General features: G+C 39.7%; 1 protein-coding gene across 7 annotated transcripts in view; it reads left to right on the top strand.

Annotated features, from left to right (window-relative positions):
• The window catches only part of NFIA (nuclear factor I A), a 572371-nt gene that overhangs the window by 466878 nt on the left and 83537 nt on the right, over positions 1 to 21956 (top strand). For all 7 annotated transcript variants that reach the window (XM_081087468.1, XM_081087471.1, XM_081087469.1 and 4 more), the window contains exon 6: positions 5035 to 5162. In XM_081087468.1, the coding sequence (XP_080943594.1) occupies positions 5035 to 5162 (128 nt within the window). The remainder of the gene's footprint in view (positions 1 to 5034; positions 5163 to 21956) is intronic.

Raw genomic sequence — 21956 nt, 5'->3', positions numbered from 1 at the left:
GAATGATCTTTAATGTTTGTCTACTTTGCAGAAAAACATTAGACAAAGGCATATTCTTCCACAAGCGAGTACCAGTTTTATTGTTTGAAACAATGTCCCGATTATAGACGTTTTCTTTGGTAGAGACTCATGCTTACCTTGACTTTATATTTTAATCATCATTGCTTACAAAAAAATAAACTTAGTCGTTACAAATACCTTGAAAATAGTTAAAGAAACAGTTATTCTCTCTATATAAGCGCCAAATCCTGCCATCATCTTTCATGTTGCTTAAATGTTCCTACAGTTCGCTGTGGTATCAGCTCATCAGGAGAAAAAAAGTCTCAGATCCAAAGTCCATTTATAATAAAAGAATGAGATTGTGAACACATTCAGGTGCTAATGCATTTTGAGGATTTTGAATGTTTGCTGATGGAAGAGACATTGTGTGTAACTGCACTCAGTCAACATGAAAAAGCTTTGCAAACACTTGTGGGCAGCGATTCATTTAAAAGTTGACGGGCTGTTTGTTTTTCATATGTGTTCTGTGCATGTACCATGGATGTCCCAAACAGTGCTCCTCACCCCATCCCTTTGACTTCCAGCTGTTTTGTTGCCTTTTGTTGTGACTCGCTGAGGGGAAACCTGGTCATTAATGTCATTCTCATAGTCTGCAAATAACTAACCCTGATAAGGAGCTAATTATGAACAGCATCAGTAGTTAATAACTCAGTAATATGTTTGTTTTACTCTCATTAGACTCTCCTCAGATGATTTTTTAAAATTATTCTTTAAACATATAGACTCAGCAGAATTATCTTCGTACAGGTTAGAATATGTACCCAGAAGAATACCCCAGATCTACATATAGAAAAGTTCACCAATCAATCATCTGTTTATGATGTGCAAAATATCCATTGGTCACCTGCTCTGTGAACAGCAGTGTATTAGGTGCTTTACATACCTGATACAATTAATCTTCATAATAAATTTATAATATAGACAGTGTGGCCATTTAACAGTGGATGAACCCAAAGTCCAGGGAAGTTAAGTAACTTGCCAAGGTCACAGACCTAGTAAATGGCAGAGTCTGCTTTCAAATGCAGGTCTGTTGAATTTAACATGCTATTTTACACTGAATCCTCTTAAGAATGGGACTGACTCTTTCAGTTAGGAATAGTAGAGCATGAGGCCCCCCAAAAGGAACATGTAGCAGCTCTACTTTTCCTGGACACTTAGCCTTTGCTGTCTTGAATTATTATTAGCATCTTTGAGGTATGTACAGGTCCTGTCTGCCCACCTGGACTATACATCCCTTAGAGGACAGTAACTAACTCTTTAATTCAGCAACAGACATTATTAAGTACCAGGAATATTGTCCTTGTCACTGTAGATACAAAGTCAAGTAATAGGAGCTTTGCAATCTAGGGGTTAGAGACTGACAAGTAAGTGGAAGTGTTTAGTTCAGGGTACTATGAGGCATTTTGCAGTTTTGTGAGTCCAAGGTAAGGCTTCTTGGCTTTGCACAGAGTAGGGATTAAGCAAATATTTGGAATAAAGGCAATAGTCTTACCTTAATTTCTAGGTAGAATTGCTAAGAACACAAGAACAAATTTCACACACAAGTAGAGATTGTCCATCAGTCCTTAGAAGAGAGGACAAGATCTTATTGCTACCTTCCTGTTTCCTTAAATGTTTCTGAGAGAAGAGAATTGGTGTGCTAGAAAGTCAAGAGCAAGAAATAAAAATTAATGACTGCTTCATTTCTAAATTTAAAAAGATAAAGGAGATTGATAGGCATTAATTGTTGTTTCTGTACCCCTTCCTAGTAAACATCTCCAAAATCATAGAAGAGGTAGTATAAAAAGTATACTTTTTTATCCCAAAAAACCTTGTCAAGATAAAGCAACTGTCAAGTTTATGAAGTTGATAAGCTTGGTCTGGGAGGCCCTCCACCTGTCTATCCTGGCACTTCCAACATTTCCACTCCTGGATCTTTTTCTCTCCATCATCCCGTACCTTCATCCTCTCAATATTTATCCTGTGTCCCTGAAAGTCTTGATTCTAAACTAAGGTGTCAGCTAATAGCTACAGACTCTTCACCCTTAGGATTTAATAACTGCACAGTGTATTTGCATTTTGCTAATGAATACCAAGGAAACCAAATCTTGGCAAACTCAGAAAAATATTAATAATGAGGAAATGATGGGCAATGGAATTGGTCTTTTGAGCTAGATATCACTGAATCATGATACCTGGGTGAATCCTTGTCACAAGCACTCATGGCTATTTCTAAGTCACTAGCCCAAATCAGCAGTTTCTGTACATATGCTATTTGCCAGACACTGTGGCAGGCACTAGAGATTAAAAGATATATACATATTTCTTTGATATGTATATCTAAGGTGTATATATATATATATATATATATGTATATATATATATATATATATATATAGAGAGAGAGAGAGAGAGAGAGAGAGAGAGAGAGAATCTCTTTCATCACAGACCTCACAGTCCCATCAGAATATACAGATCTTGTCTTTGTTTATTTGCCAGGGAACATAAGGGAAATATTTATTTCTTTCCAATTTTTACTCTTCCAAATTCTAAAATTATTTCAAATAGCTTCAATTTTAAAACACAACAGCTAATTTTAAATATGGAAAGAGAGGCTAGAAACCATATGGAAAGATAGGAGAGATTGTTATATTGGGAACCTGAACTAAGAGTTATTCTCTAAATTTACCCCCCTGAGTTTCCTGGTTGCCAAGGCAAGAAAGGGAAGAAATAGTCTATTCAATCTGTATTTTATAATAGTGGGGAACAATGGAAATTCGTTCAAAGAAACCATATTTTTTCTGGCTTTATGTATTAGGAATTTTTTATGTATATCCTTTTATAAAGGACTTCTTATAAGATGCAGTTTTCCATAAAATATAGGAAAGTTTTTTCAAGTCTCTATTTTTCATTGAACTTCAAGGAAAGCCAAGCAAAGAACATTAAATAAGCTATTAAAGTTATTTCCTTTGGGTACCAAGCTAGCGTGCAGCAGACATGTTGCTTTCCTGTGGTCTGGCTTTAATGAGAATAGAACTTAAAGTCAAAGAACACTGGTATGCCAACTTTAATAACTAGAATTTCATGCCTTAAATTGGACCCTCCACATTTTTTATTTGGATTGTTTCAATAGCCTCTTAATTATCCCCCTGCCTCTCAATTCCATCCCTTCTTCTCCTTTTGCTTTTCTAAATCTATCACGTGCGCAGCTACCAGAGTGACCTTTCCTAAAATGTGACTGATGTCACTCTCTGTTTAGACTTTTTCAGGGGGGCGGGGTCTCCATTGCTTGTAGGTGAAGTCCAGACATACAGTACCTTCTTTACCCTCCACCTCCTCTTTTGCTGTGACATGCTTTTAACTTTAGCCATACCAAACACCTGGCAGTCCTCTGGGCATGTCACGCTTTACTCAGGACGGTGTTTCTGCTTGGGGTTTACCTCCCTCCAGGGAGCGATGCTCAGAGTACCTGCTAACCTGAGTGATGTGAGCTTACCCATTAGAGTGATGCCACCCTGCCCAGTGCTCGGCTAGTCCTGAAGTGCCCCAGGTGTGCCAGACATTAACCCTTTAAGTTTTGGATCAGGAGGCTCTCCCAGGGCAAAGATAGGGTGGCAAGGGTGTAGGAAGCTGATGGGGCTTCAGACATCGGCACTTTGCCAGTTGGTAAAGCAGTATTTCAATATTTCAAAATCCAAAATAGCTGCCTGGGTGGTGTGTCAGGTGAATAACAGCCTATCTCGGCTCTCTCCTCCTTTCTGCTCTGGCTCCTTGACACTCATGCTTACAGACAGGTCAAGAGCCATCTCCTCTGGGAAGTCATTTCCCACCTCCCAGGCCTATCACTGTTTCCTTCCCCCATTGAAGAACCCATTATATCCTATGTGTGGTTCCACCATAATTCCTACGTTCCTCTTATGCATAATTTTGTTTACCTCTCTGTCTCCATCCCCTGGAGCCAGGGGCCATGTCTGATTCCTCTCTGCACCCCAGCATTTTGCCTAGTACCTGGCGTGGAGGAGGTACCCAGTAAGTGTTTGATGAATGAAAACATTAAACATTCTGTACCCTGACAATAAGACTCCCACTAGATATGAAACATCCCCATTCTGGTATGATAGTGACATAATCAGTTAAGACAATTCCAACCACATGAGCAGCATGTAGGCTTTCACTGCCTTTTACCTTCTCTTCCTCAAGCCTCAGATTGAGAGGGGAAAAATTCAGTCCTTTAACTGGAGGAAATTCGTCAACCATACTGCTCCAAAAATAAAATAAAAAAATCCCTACCCTGAGGGAACAAAGCTTCATTTTTGGTAATCTCTTTGTAGAGGAAGACATAAAAGTCATCAGGTCCCACTTTTTCCATGTCGCTTGTCATATAGGAGGAAGGAAATGCAGTTCTCCCTCCTGTGTTTGTCTCTTTTGTTCACTTATCTCTAGTGTCTAGATCAGTGCCTGGAATATTGTAACTGCAGAAAATATTTTTGAGTGAAAAGATTCAAGTGGAAGATGAGAAAACATGACCAAAAAATAATAATCTAAGCTTTCCTTGAAGGGTCATGCACTCTGATTTTTCTCTTTTCTGGGGTGCCAGAAATTATCCAACTGATGTTTAAGGGAATTGCTGATGGCTGTGTCCCAGCCACAACCCAAGGAATATGAAATGTGGGCTTCCTCCTGATACTTCCAGGGGGAGCCAGGAGTGGGAGTCAGCTACCAGTTCCTCAAAGAAAAATAGAAACAGGATGTGGCAGCAGCAGCAGCAACTTGAGTGACAATAAAAATTAAGCCCAGACATTTGGAACAAGACAGACCAAGACTTTGTTCCACATTCAGTGACTCACTAAACTGAACGAGAGCCTGGAAGAGCCCTAGAACTACACTGAGTTGCCCAATTGCTTCCTCCCTTGGCTTTCTTTCAGCCAGACGTGCAATGCCCAATTGAAAGGTGGTTTGGATTGCCTTTAAACATGTACCCTTGTGTTATTCCAGCTCCACCAAGCGCCTCAAGTCTGTGGAGGATGAAATGGACAGTCCTGGTGAAGAGCCATTTTACACAGGCCAAGGGCGCTCCCCAGGAAGCGGCAGCCAGTCCAGTGGATGGCATGAAGTGGAGCCAGGTAAGCAGGCAGGTGGCAGCATGTGCCCAACTGAGAGCGATGGCCCATGGGGGCCCACAGTTTGCGTAGAGTGCAGGAAGCAAGCTCAGAGCAGTTGACTTTTTGGCTTTTCACCAAGAGCACTGGTTTGAATCTCACTGATTCATTAAAGAGAGGGTAGCAGGGAGAGGTAGCAATTCAACTGAAAGGGAAGACTGGTAAGAATGGTGGATGATTTTCTACCCGGACATATTTTTACCTGCGTGATAATCCAGCATTCCATTCACTTTTGTTTTTATACTAATTGCCTTTGGGGTTTGGTTTTTTGAATTATCTTTTAATAATCAAAATAAAACTCTATCAACTTAGCTGGATGGATAACACTGGAAAGAAGAATGTGTTTCCTGTGCTACGATGTTTATACAGTACTTGGATTTTTATAAAATGAGAATACTTTAAAATATTGTTTCCTATGACTGGGCACCATCATGATTGTTTTCCTATTTAAATGGAACAGTAGTCTTTATGTCCATTTTCATGAACTAAGTAAATGATGACTTCTAGTCTAACCTCCTGGGATGGTCTAATCTTGATTCTGGAGTATTGAGGGTAATGTGAATAATTATTACAGCAGAACTATTTTGAAGTCTTTCTCCATGTCTGACCTCCACCTGGGCCAAGTGGAATCTCCTCCAGTGCCTTCCCCAAGATGCGAAGTCAAGCGGGTGTAGAGGATAGAGTGTAATCCTGGCTCCTGCTCCTGCTGCCTGTGTGATTACGGGCAAATTCCCTTACCTCTCTGAGCCTGTGTCCCCATTTTTATCATCTGTCAATAACAATAGTTGTTTCATTGCTCTTGAGAATTAAAGGAGGCGACGTATACAAACCATCTGAGATTTATATAAAGATGTTTTGTGACCATTCTCCCTCACCCATGCCTCAGAGTAATTTCCTGCAAGAACAGACAAGCACCAAGAAAATGTCTGAACTAACCTCTTCATCTTCAAACCTTAACTCCTTTCTCTCTTCCCTAACACATCAAAAGACAGTTCTCAGAGGGTGTGACTGTAAAAGAATAGCAGGAGGGAGATTTGGAGGATGGTGGGACTGTTCTGGATCCTGATTGTGGTGGTGGTTATAGGAATCTGTACATGTGTTAATATTCATAGAAATATATACCCCCCCCCACAACCCCACAGCCCCCAGTCAGTTTTACTGTATGATAGCAAGGAAAACCAAACCTTGGGCCCCACTAGCTGAGTCTTTTATCCTCTTTCCTTTACTAAAATGCAGAAATTTCACTTTTTCTTGCTTCTATTTTATCTTCTTTCTCAACTTATTCATTTACTCATTCAACTCATTCAATAATCATCATTGGGAACTTTTTCTGGATGGAACACTGTGCCTAATTCTGGGAACTCAAGGATGAATGGAAGGCTATGGCTCCAGCTTTCAAGAAATTCACAATTGGGGGTGGGAAACACATCTAAGAAGCTCATCATAAAGTACAAGGGATATTAGCCTGTGGTGTACCTTTCTCTATTTTTTTTTAATCCTCACCCAAAGATATATGTATTGATTTTAGAGAGGGCAGGGCAGGGAGAGAGGGAAAGAGATACAGAGAGAGAGAAACATCTATCGGTTGCCTCCTGTATGTGCCTCAACCTAGGCCTAAACCCACAACCTAGGTATGTACTCTGACCAGGAGTGGAACCCACAGTCTTTCAGTGTATGGGACGGTGCTCCAATCAGCTGAGCCACCGGGCGAAGACAACCTCTTTCTGCTTTTACAAACACAGCACCCAGAACGTAAAGGGGCTTCTATAAAGGCCACAACAGCATCACTCCACACGTTACATCATGCCAGTTCACTAAAGTGGCTAAGAAATAACCCGGCCTGAGTGAAGATGAAAATGCTGACTCCTCCTTGCCACTAACTGCATCGTCAGCAGGACCTCAGCAGAGTGCCAATGAAAAGTTTAGGTGCTGTTAGAAAATTAAAAGATGTGAAGCTTTTTTAAACCCTTCCTTAAAGGCTAATTAGAGTCCTTGCCAGTTTACCTGCTTCAGTGAAAATCAGAGTTGATATCTATAGGTTTGGTACATTTGTGTGGCGTAGTGTACTGATGCCGTTTTAGGCATCTCAACACTGCTTTTTTGTGCTGATGGACAGGAAGCTCCTTTACCATGAGACTGTTCTTTGGGTCCTTAAGTAGATTGCTTTGGGGCATATTTGGGGACAGTGGGGTTAGTGGAATATTGAGTATTTTGATCCAGTAACGTTTTTATTCAGAGTAACTCTTCTCTATCTGCATATTCTGGATCAAATGATCATGAATTTTAACATCTGAATACCTGTGTTATTTATAGTCATTAAATAACTAAAGTTTAATGGCTAAATCCTTTTGGGAGAATGGATGGATAGATAGATAGATAGATAGATAGATAGATAGATAGATAGAACTATACACACACACATACACATATGTAATGTATAATTGTGAGGGGTTTCTCTAAACATATGTGTGTGTGTGTGTGTGTGTATTTTTACACATATATAATTTCTTAGAGAAATTTCCCACAATTATATTCCTAGGCTGATTCTTGGTTCTCTATCCCTAAGTTATTATAGAAAAATGCAGTTTCATAGTATATGTGTGTGAGAGGCGGGGAGGGAGAGGGGGAGACAGTGGTTGAATTTACATTTGGCCACATTCTGCATAGAGAGTCATAATTGAAACAGGGCCTGAGGGGACATTAAAACTCAACTGGAGGATGTTGTACATGTTCATAGTGACTTTGGTGTCATTAACTCACACCAGCCATTTTAAATGGATAATTTATGCTGCCAGATGGTCCTTTTTGGGGATTTTTCATCCAGCCCAATCCCCTTTTTGGCACAGAGAACACCCTTATGTTGTTCCCACACTGATCCGGGCCTGCACGGATTTCCCCAGGGCTACAGTTCATTGAGTAGGAGGCTTTCTGGTGGTTCACTCATGTAAATTACCTTCAGCGCATGAGGGGAGTTCTGTATATCTGAATGCACCAGCAGCCTCTTGGTTGCCTACACTTGGGATCATTCTCTCAAACAAGTACTAAAGGATACTTTGTTTATGCCTCAGCTGTGAACAAGGCCTGTGCTTACTCCTCTCTCAGAGAGCTTTGCATCTGTTTACCTGCCTGAGATGCTTTGTCAGGACTCCTGGCCCAAAGAGGGCCAAAGGTTGCAGGGAGAGACAAATTTCCTTAAGCAACAGGAAGGCTTCGGAAGGTAAAACAAACCAGATGTACAGTAAATTACATAGGCTCTTTCAAATATCTTTTGTAGTATCCTGTTCCCCATTAGTTTATCTCAGCACTTTTGTGCACAGCTCTTATTATCTGGGAAGAAGGGCATAGGAGATTAAAGATGATGTTAGTTTAAAAACATCAGACAACCTCAAGCTGACTTTCGCTTCTCTTAACAATGCTGCATTTGTCCCCTCCACTTAGTTCCGTCTCCCAGTTATCTCGGAACTGAGTTAGATTCGAAGCTTTGAAGCTAATCACACGCTGATGAAATGAGTCCTATGAAATTCTATCAAGCAAAAATGCACATGCCATCAACTCGTGTTTATCTGCACAAATGAAAAATTGCAGAGAAACTGATAATACAAATAAATAGGAAGGAAACGAACAGACAGGCGCCTACATTGCATGATGCTTTCATACAGATGGTAAAAATTATAGCTACAATTCTTTTTAAGAAAAATCACCCTTCTCTAAAATGTGCAATATAGAATGACCCTGTCTTATTAAAGAGGAAAACTGAGAATTATAATCCAGAATCCAGACTTCAACTCAATTTGATTTCAGAGTGTAAGTTTTGTCTTCTACATTTAATAACCACTTTGACCATAAATGTTTATACTTTTTTTAAGGCCTCTTGCCCTGGACTTGTATTGAAATTAAAAACACAATACTAAAAAAAACAAAAAACGAACTGATCAAAAGACCTGGAAAATCTCCCACTTTCCTTATCCCAAATCTCTTTTCTATATCTGAGGCCAGGAAAGGAGTGTGGGTTATTAACTACACATAGGATACAATATATAAGCAAATTATATTAACTGTTAACAAAGTGAAATATCTATCATTTTTGCCCATAAAATCAAATAATCCTCAGCATTCAGATCTGGGTTCAAATATTCGCTCATCAAAGAGGGTCCCAGTGATCTGAAATAGCTGCTGACGCTCTCCCACCCTCCTGTAATTCATAGTGCTGCTTTCCTTTCGTCACAGCACTATCTACTGCTATCGTCTGCTTTCTCCCTCCACAACATACATTTCATGAGCAGTGGGACTTAGCCTGTCTTTTCTACTGCTGTATGCCCAACACATAGAAGAGTAGTTGGCACATAATAGGCACTGAATAAATATTGATTGATTGAAATATATAAAGCCAAGAAATTTGGGTGCTTTCAATAAATCTGAAGCAGAATTTGCTACCAATAAATTCTCTCAGAATTGATGTTTTTGATAATCTCAACATATAGGCTGTTATTCAGTCAAATCTAGTTATTAACAAGTAGAAAGCAAAATGATTGGTAAGGCTCAGCCAACGGCTTCATTGACAAGTAGTAGTATATGAAACTTTATTAAAATTATCCTTTGCCTTAAGCAGCGGTTCTCAACCTGTGGGTCGCGACCCCTTTGGGGGTCGAACGACCCTTTCACAGGGGTCTCCTAAGACCATCCTGCATATCAGATATTTACATTATGATTCATAATAGTAGCAGCATTACAGTTATGAAGTAGCAATGAAAATAATTTTATGGTTGGGTCACAACATGAGGAACTGTATATAACGGGCCAGAAGGTTGAGAACCACTGCCTTAAAGGGTTTTGCTTTAAGTTAATCAAGCTTCATGGGTTCCTGAGTTGCATAACTTCCTGTATTTGAGACTACACCTGCAGTGAGCCCAGACATACCAGTTTCAGCAGAAGTAAAGATAATTACTTACTGTGAAAAAAACATAAAATTATTGGCCTTTTCAGAGAAATTTAGTATTGTATTTGAAACAGGAGTAAGGGCTACTTAAATTTTCTCCTATAGAAACATATTCAGAGTTCAAGCGTGACTTTAATTATATTTGACTAGAGGCCCGGTGCATGAAAATTCATGTACTGGAGTGGGGGTCCCTCAGCCCAGCCTGCCCCCTCTCACAGTCCAGGAGCCCTCAGGGGCGGGAGGCGACCCGGTGATCAGGGGAAGGACGCCCCATCACACCTCTGCTGCTGCCACTGCTGGCAGTGCAAGACTCGGCCAGCCCTGGTTACCTGAGCCTCAGGTGGCCCTGGGCGGCTGGGCAGCCATCATCTGAGGCTTGCCTGCACCTTGGGATGGCCCTGGGCAGCTGGGGGCTGATGGAACTGGGGGACTCCAGAGGCAGGCGCACGGCAAAGCCGAGCCCACCTGGGGGTGTGCCCAGCCTTGCCATGCACCTGCCGCCCCGGACTAGGTGCCGCCATCTTGTGACTGTGGGTGCTGCTGTCTTTGACAGCGTGGCAGTCAATTAGCATATTTCCTCCTTGTTGGCTGTGGGTGCCACCATCTTTGTGACAGGATGAAGGTCAATTAGCATATTCCCTTTATTATATAGGAATTGTAAAATTTTATTAATAGACATAATTTCATTAGTGAAAGTGCTGGAAGTTCTAAATATTTCAACAAAAACTTTTTAAGTCATATTTGATAAATAGTGACATTCTCTCTAGCTTATTTTCTTTAAAACTTTTAGATATGAACTTCTTCCCAAGGATCTAGTAGTCCTCATTTCTGAAGGTCAGAATTAAGCACTATAACGTCAAGCTATCTGTTCTTATCACAATTATTTTTTTTAATATGTTCTTATTGACTTTTTTAAAGAGACAGGAAGGGAAAGGGACAGAGAGATAGAAACATCAGTGAGAGAACCTTGATAGTCTGTGTCCTGCACACCCTGGATTGGGGGTTGAGCTCGAAAACTGGGCATGTGCCCTGACCCGGAATCCAATGGACCATCTCTTGGTTCATGAGTCAACACTTAACCACTGAATCACACTGTCAGGGCATATCACAATTATTAAATAAAGAAATATGTTTCTTTTAAAGGCATAGAAGAATATTTCAGTAAGCTTCTGGTCAATCAGCTGCCCAGGACATTTAACCAGAGTTCAGTGTCATAACTACTAGGAGCACAGTTGGATTTTTGCAGACTTATATTACTTCATTGTAATTTTAAATACCCCATCTCAGATTCACTTGGGTTCCCAACTCTTCTTGTTCTAATTTGACTGTCAACAGTCATTCATCTATTGTAGGAGTGGGGGAAATTTACCAACTTAAACTTGTAGCTGAGACGCATAGGAGGAGGCCCATTATTAATGCCAATAAAAAGGCAGGAGACTGGTAGCAATAGTACATTGATCACCGACACTCTGCTGCACTGGCATACATTAGGGAACATTATTAAATCTCCCACCATCTCCTGCTGCAATAGCAATAGTCACTGTTACAGAACACTGCCCTAGGATCAATGGCTTGGCTTTCCTTCTGCATTTCTGGAGCAGTGGGAGAGCATCATCATATGACAACACTGTCTTCCATCATCTCTTTAGTATTGACACCTACTTTAGAGACTGGTGGACCAGCAAGCACCAGTACAGTAAGAAGGGGTCTGGTCTTTAGTGATGCTCCTATATGAGAGAAATTTCATCCAAATAAGAAGTTGTGACAAGAAAGCTAAATTTCAAAATTAGCACGCTAACTACCCTTCAAAAATGGCTATTTTTTAATGCCAAAAAATGGGGCCTACAACAACCTATTGTAATTGAAGTGTAAAACCTTACCTTTTATAAGAAAGAAATAATTTTCTCACACACATGCATACACACTGTGTGTGTGTATTTGTCACATACACATATATGATAAAGCATGGTAAAAAAAAATTGCTGTTGTATCTCTGAAGCCTGCTTTAGTAGCTGGCACGTGGTACTCAATCAATATTTGTTGAATAAATAAATAACTAGTAGGGTGGGGACGACACGCGTCTTGTCCTTTGAGCAGAGCGCTGCGTGCATTGTTGAGAAATGAAGGGAGCTCCACCGGCATCGGGGAGCCCAGGTGCACAATTCTGTGATTACAGAAGCTCCCAGGAAATCTGCTACATTTCAGCTGCTCTTGTCCGAATAAGTAAATTACCCAAATCTCCACAGTTTTCATTTCATGTTTGCAAATGAGGCTGAGTGGAAGAAAAAAATGTAGCTTAGGTTTCTATGTGAAACCTTCCTTCCTAAACTGTCCCTGTCACCATCTTCAGCACAGCCCCCATGGCTCAGGCAGCAAAGGGCTGGCTCATTGTGTGGCCTTGTTGGGCATATCTACAGAGGGATTTTAAAGCAGATTTCATTCCATCCACAACAATCTTCATGGCTTTCTGGGGAGGGAGAAAATAAAAGAGAAATAGAATGTATTATAAAGAAGGAAAAGTACAAATAGAGAATCACAATTTTACAATTCTTGTCCCCTGTCCTGAACAAGCCTGGGATTTTTTAGCAAGCTACTTCCCTGAATTTTCATTTCCTCATATATAAACATTGGGAACAATGAAACAGCCTGGCCATCCTACCTCATAACTTTCAAAAAATCAAATAAGATGATAAAAACAGGAGTTACCGTTTATTAAGCCCCAGCGGTGTGCAATGTTCTGGCACTGGACATAGAGTATTTTTAATATATGCAAAGTTTAGTACACTTAATAAGCCATAAAGCTTTATACAGATACTGTGTATCTTGTTTTTGGTAAAGACTTTGAAAACTCTGAAATGCTATGAGTTTAAGACACTAAAAAATTCAATTGAAAACATATTGTACATATCTGCATCTGTTATATGCAAAGCACCTTGTAGGATGCTAGAGGGAAAATAATTAAACCAAGGCAGACCTTGCCCTCAAAGTGCTTCCAGTCCAGTGAAGGAAAGAAGGGTGACTGGTTAAACACATACCCAGTGGCTTGTAATACGAGGGAGAGAGAGTATGCTGAGAATCACGTATCTTAAGAGTTTATTTGTGGACTTAGACCACAATCCTCCACTGTGACTGTTTAAAAAGTACTGGTACAGCCCTAGCTGGTTTGGCTCAGTGGATAGAGCATCGGCCTGTGGACTGAAAGGTTCCAGGTTCGATTCCAGTTAAGGGCACATGCCCGGGGTGCAGGCCCGATCCCCAGTGGGGGGCGTGCAGGAAGCAGCCAATCAATGATTCTCTCTCATCATTGATGTTTCTATCTCTCCTGCCCTCTCCCTTCCTCTCTGAAATCAATAAAAATATATATATTTTTTAAAGTGCTGGTACAAAAGCTATTCCATTATTATTTTTTTTAATAAATGTTTTTTTTTTGTTTTGGTATATTTTTATTATTGATTTTTTACAGAGAGGAAGGGACAGGGGACAGGGACAGAGAGTTAGAAACATCAATGAGAGAGAAACATAGATCAGCTGCCTCCTGCACACTCCCTACTGGGGATGTGCCCACAACCAAGGTACATGCCCTTGACCGGAATCGAACCCGGGACCCTTGAGTCCGCAGACTGACGCTCTATCCACTGAGCCAAACCGGCTAGGGCCACTATTCCATTATTAAAGGGGCACCAGTGAATGCCAGTGCATGTTTCCTCCCCTTCATCGTGTCTTACCTTTCTGTATCTCTAAGAAGTGTGTAGAAAGCTGACAAGCCAGGAAACTGCCGAAGCGCACAAGGCAGCGCCGTGCTACTCCAGCAAGAGGTGTGTCTGTCTGCAAACGTCCTCGGTGTTCTGACCTGGGGGTCAGGAAATGGGGCAGAACCTGAGCAAATATCTACTGAGAGGAAACGCAGTGATTCTGAATGGAGGTTCAATAACCAGAAAGTATAGTTGGAAGAAGAGAGACAAGACCAGATAGATAGATAGATAGATAGATCGATCGATAGATAGATAGATAGATAGATAGATGATAGATAGATAGATAGATCGATCGATCAGACTTACTTAGAGTTTGCTGTGTTGATTTTCCTTTATCTAATACATTTTATTTACCTAATAAGTATTGTTAAATATTTGTAGAACTCAGGTGGTAGTTTTAACCCCTGATATAAAGAGAAAACATACTTACTTAGTATTCTTATGTCCTTTGTTTAGTCTCTGAACATAATGTAGATAGTTTATAGACTTGAGTAATACCACAATTTGACAAACAATAAAAAATAAATTTACTTGTATTTTGTCATTGGAGCGCTGCTGAAATTTTAAATATGTGTTTTATAATTAATGCCTAATGTTTATTGAGCACTTATTATGTTTATACATTATTCTAAGCTTTATATATGTATATACAACTATGTATTGTATATGTATCTATAGTTTTAAATATTTTTATATTTCTATATATGCATACATAGAAATGTGTGTATATATATGTGGGTATGTACATATATATTTGCTTAATTTGCAAAAAAATATTATACAGGTCACTAATAATACTATTTTCAGACTTATTTCTTCTCTTGTATGTTTTTATATTTTTCCTACATACTCATGATTCCATTTAAATATTAAATAATCAAGTATAATTCCATCAGTTTATGTGGGAATAAAGTTCTCTCTCTCTTTTTTTTTGGCCATCAAAGTTTTTAATAAAATGGCTTTTAAATACTTGAGAATAAGGGGCTTTATATGGAGCATGGCAGGGACGGAAGGAAGATTTCCACAGACCCACGCAGCTCTCAGGAGTTAGTAGTTTTTCTGCCCGGGCCGTGCTGCCGTTTCTGATGTGGCTGCGCACATCCTAGTTGCTCTTTGCTCGACAGAGACTTACAGTAATGCCTATTTATCCAGTTCTATCCACTAAGGATTTCAGATACATCACACACTTATCAATTAATCAGAGACATGGCACCTATTTCAGGATGATGGGTGAATTACATCCTAGATTACGAGAAATGCTCACATCGACCTAGTAAATCAAGGACTGTCTCCGGACGTGCTCCTGAACAACACACCCAATACTCACACGGAGAGGACTCTCTCCAGCACTGAGTCTCAAAGCATGTCTCCCAAATAGGAGAAAACTACGGGAATAAAAAAAAGTCACTGATTTCAAAGCATCTCTTCAACTCGATGAAAAATTAAACTGCGATAGAATGAGTGAACCCATTGAAACAGAGTTATGGGCTTGCCTCTTCGGAGTAAAGTATTGCTGACCTCCCTTTCTCAACAGCTACCCCTGTGAAACTTTTGGATTTTTAAATGCTGGGTTGCTTGGTTCCTGGTTCTCTGGGCTGTTGGAGTGAGGAGCTCTGCTTGTGGTCCAGCCGTCAGCCCACTGAGAACAGGCTTTCAGGACAGCTGTGAATGTCTGGTATCCATTCCGATGACATGCCAGCTCTCCCAGATTTTAACGTGGGCCAAACCCCTTATTGTCCTCCATGTTAAAGGAGCATTCCACTCTCCAGGGATTTTCCCACTTTGTGTGTAATGAGTGGTAGTTCAGATTTTCATGTGCGTCATTGGGAATGCACTCAAGCCACTAGAAATTCAAGGAATGGCAACCCAATAGCCATCTCTAATCTGAAGTGTCCTCTGTCTTTCCAGATTATTCTGCTGTGTTAGCCATCCCTACCCAGAAATCACTTCACTGTGGTTCGCTTCCAGGATTCATAAATTCTGGGATGTCACGATCACTTACCATTTAATGCCGGTCAAATTTGCCATCTGCCTTCCAACCATTTCATGGGTCTGACCGAAGAGGGGGTTTATCAAAATGGCCATGCACCATCTCTCGTGTCTTAACTCTCTTCAGGGACTTACAGAAGCAGGGCTTCATGTTCGAATGTCAAAATACACGTGTAAGGATTAAAAGCAGTCTGGGATGCATAAGAACATGTTTCAGGCCGGTTATTCTTTGATATTTATCACTTCGTAGTGGTGACACCTGCTTCTAATTTTAAGAGTTCTTTTTTTCCAGTGGGTGATTTTTTTTTTTCTTCAGAAAAGAAATCTTATCCTCAAAAGACTCAACTGGTAATTTTTCTTCTTTTGATGTGCTTGATATTTTTATGAGTTTGTCCATCAGCATTGAAGTCTTAACATGCCTTCTGTTTTTTAAAAAAATATTTATAACACATAATGATAATATTGGGTCACATAAATTTATGTCCTAGCCACACATTTGGAGACTTTTGCGGAGATGTAATTTCTTATAAATGTCATTGTCTGCTATTTAGACTACTTGATAGTTGTCTTAACTTGACTAACGCCAGAGAAATAAACTGCCTTATGGGAGTGGTTTAGTAACTTACATTCAGTATCCATATTTGTATTTTTTTGCACATTTAAGGACTGAGTTGGTGACAGTTGTCATTTTGGGGTTAGTAAGTGGAAGAAGAAAAAGAGAGGAACTTTGTTTTGTCTCTTTAGACACATATGGAAACAGTCCTCTGGATTAAGGGTAGCCAGGCTATTATGTATAAAGCCCAAAGTGTTTGCTTTTTTAAATTTTTTTATTTAGTATAACGACCTTTTCCTAATGGTTTCTGGGTAAAGTTAATTATATGAATAGAAAAAGCTGCAAAAGATGGTATATTGCTAGCAACCAGTTCTGATTGGCCTGCGGGGTGTTGTCTGTATAAAATTGGATCCTTGTGTTGGGTTCCAAAAAAAGGTGTGAATGTGAAGAAGTGCTAAATCATGACTCCAGAGAAAATGTCGGGCATGAGCAGTTTTTAGTTTAAGTGAAAACCAAACTTTTGCATTTGGACAAAGAAGACAAGGAGAGAAAAGGGTGAATCACTAACTGATATAAAAGCATTATGGTGATCAAGTTTCAGCACACTTGAATCAGACCCTCCACAAAGGCTGTGACTGAAGGGAACTAACTCACTTACTTAATTGATATGAAAAACTTCGCTGGGCATTTACCCTCAGTGTCAGATAAGTAATTTTTAATATCTAATATATCCAAGATATGGAGACAGTTAAGAAAACAGTGCGGGTTTTAATAATTGCACTCATACGTAAACGGATCTATCATTACGTTGGGGCAAAGAATGACAGTGAGCAGAGACATCCTGCTAATCTCTCTCAGATAAGTGTTCAGCGTAATTAGACCGACACTGTCTCTTCTGTTCAGTGCAGCATTAATCAGGAGAAGTGCAGCTTTACACAGGAATTTTTTCTGATATGTCATTGTTAAAAAAATACAAGACCTCTTTTGTCAGATACTGTGCTTCAGAAAATTACTCATATAGTTGTGTACAAGTATTTCCTTTTTATTTATTTTTTGTTGTAATAATGCTCTCTAATAATGTGCTCCTTTTGCATCCAAAAAAAGAAAGCTGCATTTGAAGTTAGTGGTTCTTTTTGTTTTGCGAAATATCAGAATGATGAACTACATGAAGTATCTGTAACCTTTGCAGTGACCTGTTGGCTCGTATATCTAAGACAGTGGTTCTCAACCTTCCTAATGCCACGACCCTTTAATACAGTTCCTCATGTTGTGGTGACCGCCAATTTCATTGTTACAAATTGAACATAATTAAAGCATGGTGATTAATCACAAAAACAATATGTAATTATATATGTGTTTTCCGATGGTCTTAGGCGACCCCTGTGAAAGGGTCGTTCGACCCCCAAAGGGGTCGTGACCCACAGGTTGAGAACCGCTGATCTAAGATGATGGCATGACTCTGTTAGAGAGAGGTTTTCTTATAAGGCAAGGGCCGGAAGTTTTCGGCATTAAGTAGGAGCTTGAGAGACAACCTCTTTGTCTGAAAAATTTCATGTGAAAATGATGAAACGTGTTGCCCCTTTCCAGCCTCTACAGGCATTGCCTTTAAAAAAGAAAATCAATTTCCTTTTACCATGTAGCTTCTAGCTGTGACTCCCAACTACTGCATAGTTATAAAGTGGTATCAGTTCATTGCACAACTCTATCTTCCCTCCTTCTCAGCGACTCAAAGGCCTTTGGAGGCAAAGAATAGGGTTATTGAAGGATGGCAGGCAGATTTCACTAAGTAACAGGTGGAGGTCAAAGTAGTTTATTTGTGGGGACAAACAGAGTACAGAGATGAAAAATCAAATGCTTTGCCATAATAAGATTTAGGGAGAAAATGCTGACTACACTAGCTCAGATTCTAGCTGACAGAACCCTTTCTAGTGTTTGCTACTTGCAATTTGAAGAGGCCTAAAATTATATTTCTCTTTCCCCCTATGAAATGTCTCAATCAGTTTCAAATTTTACTTTAAATAAAGTGATCAATGCTCCACATATACCCAAGGAATATTGGGACTAATAGGTTCCCACTGCAGGTGTATGCAGAACAGGGAACAACAGAGACCACACATCGCTGAAATTAAATTTTACCGGGAGGACCCTTACACTCCACGCTTTCAATCATGTTTGAACAGACAGATGTGAACTTAATTTAATCAGCACTTAACTTCTCATCATTGAAATTGGTATTGTAGTTGGAGAACAGTATCTATAAGGATATTGACTAAGCATAAGCATTGGGTTTCCCCAGCTTGTTGGAGAAAGGGCTTTTGTTTTATTCTTTTCCTCGTTATATAATTATGTATTCGTATAGTGCATATGTTTTGCTTTTGTAGCTTACAAAGAGGCCAACATGCTGGGAAAAGATATGAAAGTAAGGTTTGCCTGCTGTTCTACAGCAGGACCGAAAATGTAAAAAAATTTAAAAAAAAAACAAACACAAACTTACAGAGTGGGGCAAAAGTGAAACACAGAGTTTTTACTTGTATTAATATTTATTAATTATTGTATTATTTTCCATACAAGCAGCTGCAAACCTACTTTTGCCCCACCCTGTATTTGGTGGCATATAAGACTAGAGCTGTCTAATAGAACTTATTGCAACGATGCAAATGTTCTCTGTCTATACTGGCCAATACTGTAGCAGCTAGTCAAATGTGGCTATGGAACGCTTGAAATGTGGTTGTTCTGAGCAACTGAAGTTTTCAATTCATTTAATTTTAATTAAGTTAAATTTAAGTAGCCACCTATGGCTAGTAGCTACTGTATTGGACAGGGCAGATATAAACTACACATATGTATGATTGAGTTTTTAACTTTTCAGCTGGATATCTAAGCAGAATGAATAAAACATTTATGCTATGTTATACCATATTTATTTTTCAAGCAAGGGAAGTAATTTGGTTTTCTCAGAAATTTTTTTCTTTATTTCCAGTCCTCTGTGAAGGGGTGTGCTTGCTGTGTTGAGCCAAAATCAATCGTTCTCTGAACACAAGCGGGGATAGGATGGCTTGGGGGGAAGATGGTTGGGTGGGGACTCTCCAGCTTGTAAGTATATGGAGCATGAAATACAGTTTTTAAATTTCAGTCCTGACACTGGAGTGTCTGTATTTATCCTGAAAGGAGAGGAAATCCCCTTAGAAAAAAAAAAATCAAGACTTTCTTGTTGGCCCAGGAACCCGATTTCTCTATGACATTTTTCTTGTGTCTGTTCTTTACTCTCTCTGGTTGTAAATTGTCACTCACAAATGAACACTTGGAATACATTAGAGAATTCATTATTTCTTTTCTCCTGAATAATCCATATCATTTTCATTCCATTCTCTTATATTTAAAAATGGAAGAACTCACTTGTATCCAGGCCCTTTAAATTACCTGAACTTCTTTATGATGTGGTAATTCTTTGGGGGGTCCTTTTAGCTCATTTTAAATGGTTGCCTATAGTATAAGAAGAATAAACCTCAGAAGCAGTATTAGCTCTCATTTTATTCTCTCCATCATAAAAATGATTTTAAAACATTTTAATTCACTGGAAAGGTTAAAAGTCAAACTAGTCTGAATGTTTTACCTTTTTTATTGTGGAGTGTGCTCATCATCATAAATTACACCAGAATGAACCCTAATGTATTTTATCATTAGGACACAAATCCAAGTTGAGTGCAGTATCTTCAGCTACCTCCTCATGTCGCACAGCATGTGTTTATACCCACAGGAAGGGAACCGTTCATTAACTGTGGGATTAATCTGTCCATTCACAGTCTTTATTTAGCATCCCAGTTGGAGATGATCTCATCACAAGGTGCAGCTGAAATGGGCCTAGGAAGGGCCTGTTCTTGCCTGTGGGGCAGCTGCAGAGCTCTGCATCTGGAACAGATGAGTCTGGGCATATTTGCGCCGGTGGTGGATGACTTGGAAAAGTGGTACTGGTACTCAACTTTCATCCTGTGCATGAGAAATGACACTGAAATGTATGCTTCACTGTTAGTCTGACTGACAGGTCTGGGGCATTCATTCCTCACACTTAGACAGGGAGGTAGAGAGGAATCTGAGCGCTCGAATGTAAGGATAACAGTTACAGTAGCAGTTAGCATGCCATTTAGGCTGAAGAAAATTATTTAAGTATCAGTATTTTTTTAAATATTTTTTATTGATTTTTAGAGAAGAAGGGAGAGGACTAGAGAGATAGAAACATCAATGAAAGGGAAACATCACTGATAGGCTGCCTCTTGTGTGCCTCTCACTGGGGATCCAATCCGGGGCATGTGCCCTGACTGGGAACCGAACCAGCGACCTCAGAGGTCGATACTCAACCTCTGAGCCATACCGGCTGGGATTAAGTATCATTATTAAGCTCTATTTTAAATCAGCTCATGATTAGTTTGTATCAGTAGAATAGTTAAATAATCGTAACTTTTTTCAGAAATAGGCATCTGGGAGGGGTACACCGAAAGGAGAAAGAGCTTTGTCTTGCTGGGTTCAAATCCTGGCTTCTCTGCACACTAACTGTATGGCCACTCAGCTTCAGGACTTCTCTCCCCCAGTTATCCTCTCTGAGTCACTGTGTCTGTCCATCTGCTGGGCCATTCCTGCAGGCGAGCATGCTTTACTGTCTCCCATCTTCAGAAAGCTCCACCTTGCTTCCCTCCATCTTCCTGTAGCTACTACCCTATGTTTCTGCTTCCCTCTGCAGACTAACTTCATCAAAGAGGTGACTGCACCTGTTTCCCTGCTTCTTCACTTCCCACTGATTTTGTAAACGTCTCTACCCTATTTTCCATGTATATTCTCATCCTTGACCTCTCAGTAGCGTTCAACTCCCTCAATCACAACTTTATTCTTGAAATACTTTCTTAGTTTCTGTAAAACTACACTTTCCTATGAGTTAAATACCTCAACTTAGTTGCCTATTTTGACACTGATTTTGGTAGCTCAGGGGCTTCCCTTGATGTCAAGACTTACTTAATTCTAAATTAAGGTGTTAGACTTTACCTCTGATCAAGTGAGGCATTGCTGCATTACAACATACACTAGACTTGTAAGATATCAGTGACTCTTAAAAGAAGAATTTTGATCCTTTCTGCTTATGCCTTCAGGAGGCTTTATAGAGAAAGCAACTGGTTGAATAGGCAAGAGGCCTATTGTAAATATTAAATGTATGTATTTTCTGTTTTACAATTTAACATCCCTCAGTCATGATCTTCTAGGCCTGTGTGATATTTATTTATTGGAGGTTCTGTGCTAGAATTACTGGTGATGCATTCAGTATGTTTAATAAAATCCTAAGTGATCCATACTAAGGCCAAGAAAAACTTTTGATATGTAAGACAAGGTGATTTTTAGTATACTTCAGAGTTTTTCTTTTTGCATATTCTTTTGCAAGTAATATACCATTTCTTTGATTTGTTTCCCTTTGGATAGCCAAATTGGACACTTCAACCCTAAATATACTTAACTAGAGAGGCGCGGTGCACAAATTCATGCAC

The sequence above is a fragment of the Myotis nattereri genome (assembly GCF_964212035.1).
Source record: "Myotis nattereri genome assembly, chromosome: 3".
Lineage (NCBI taxonomy): Eukaryota > Metazoa > Chordata > Mammalia > Chiroptera > Vespertilionidae > Myotis > Myotis nattereri.
Note: the sequence above shows the minus strand (reverse complement) of the source record. Positions and strands in the feature narration are given on the sequence as shown.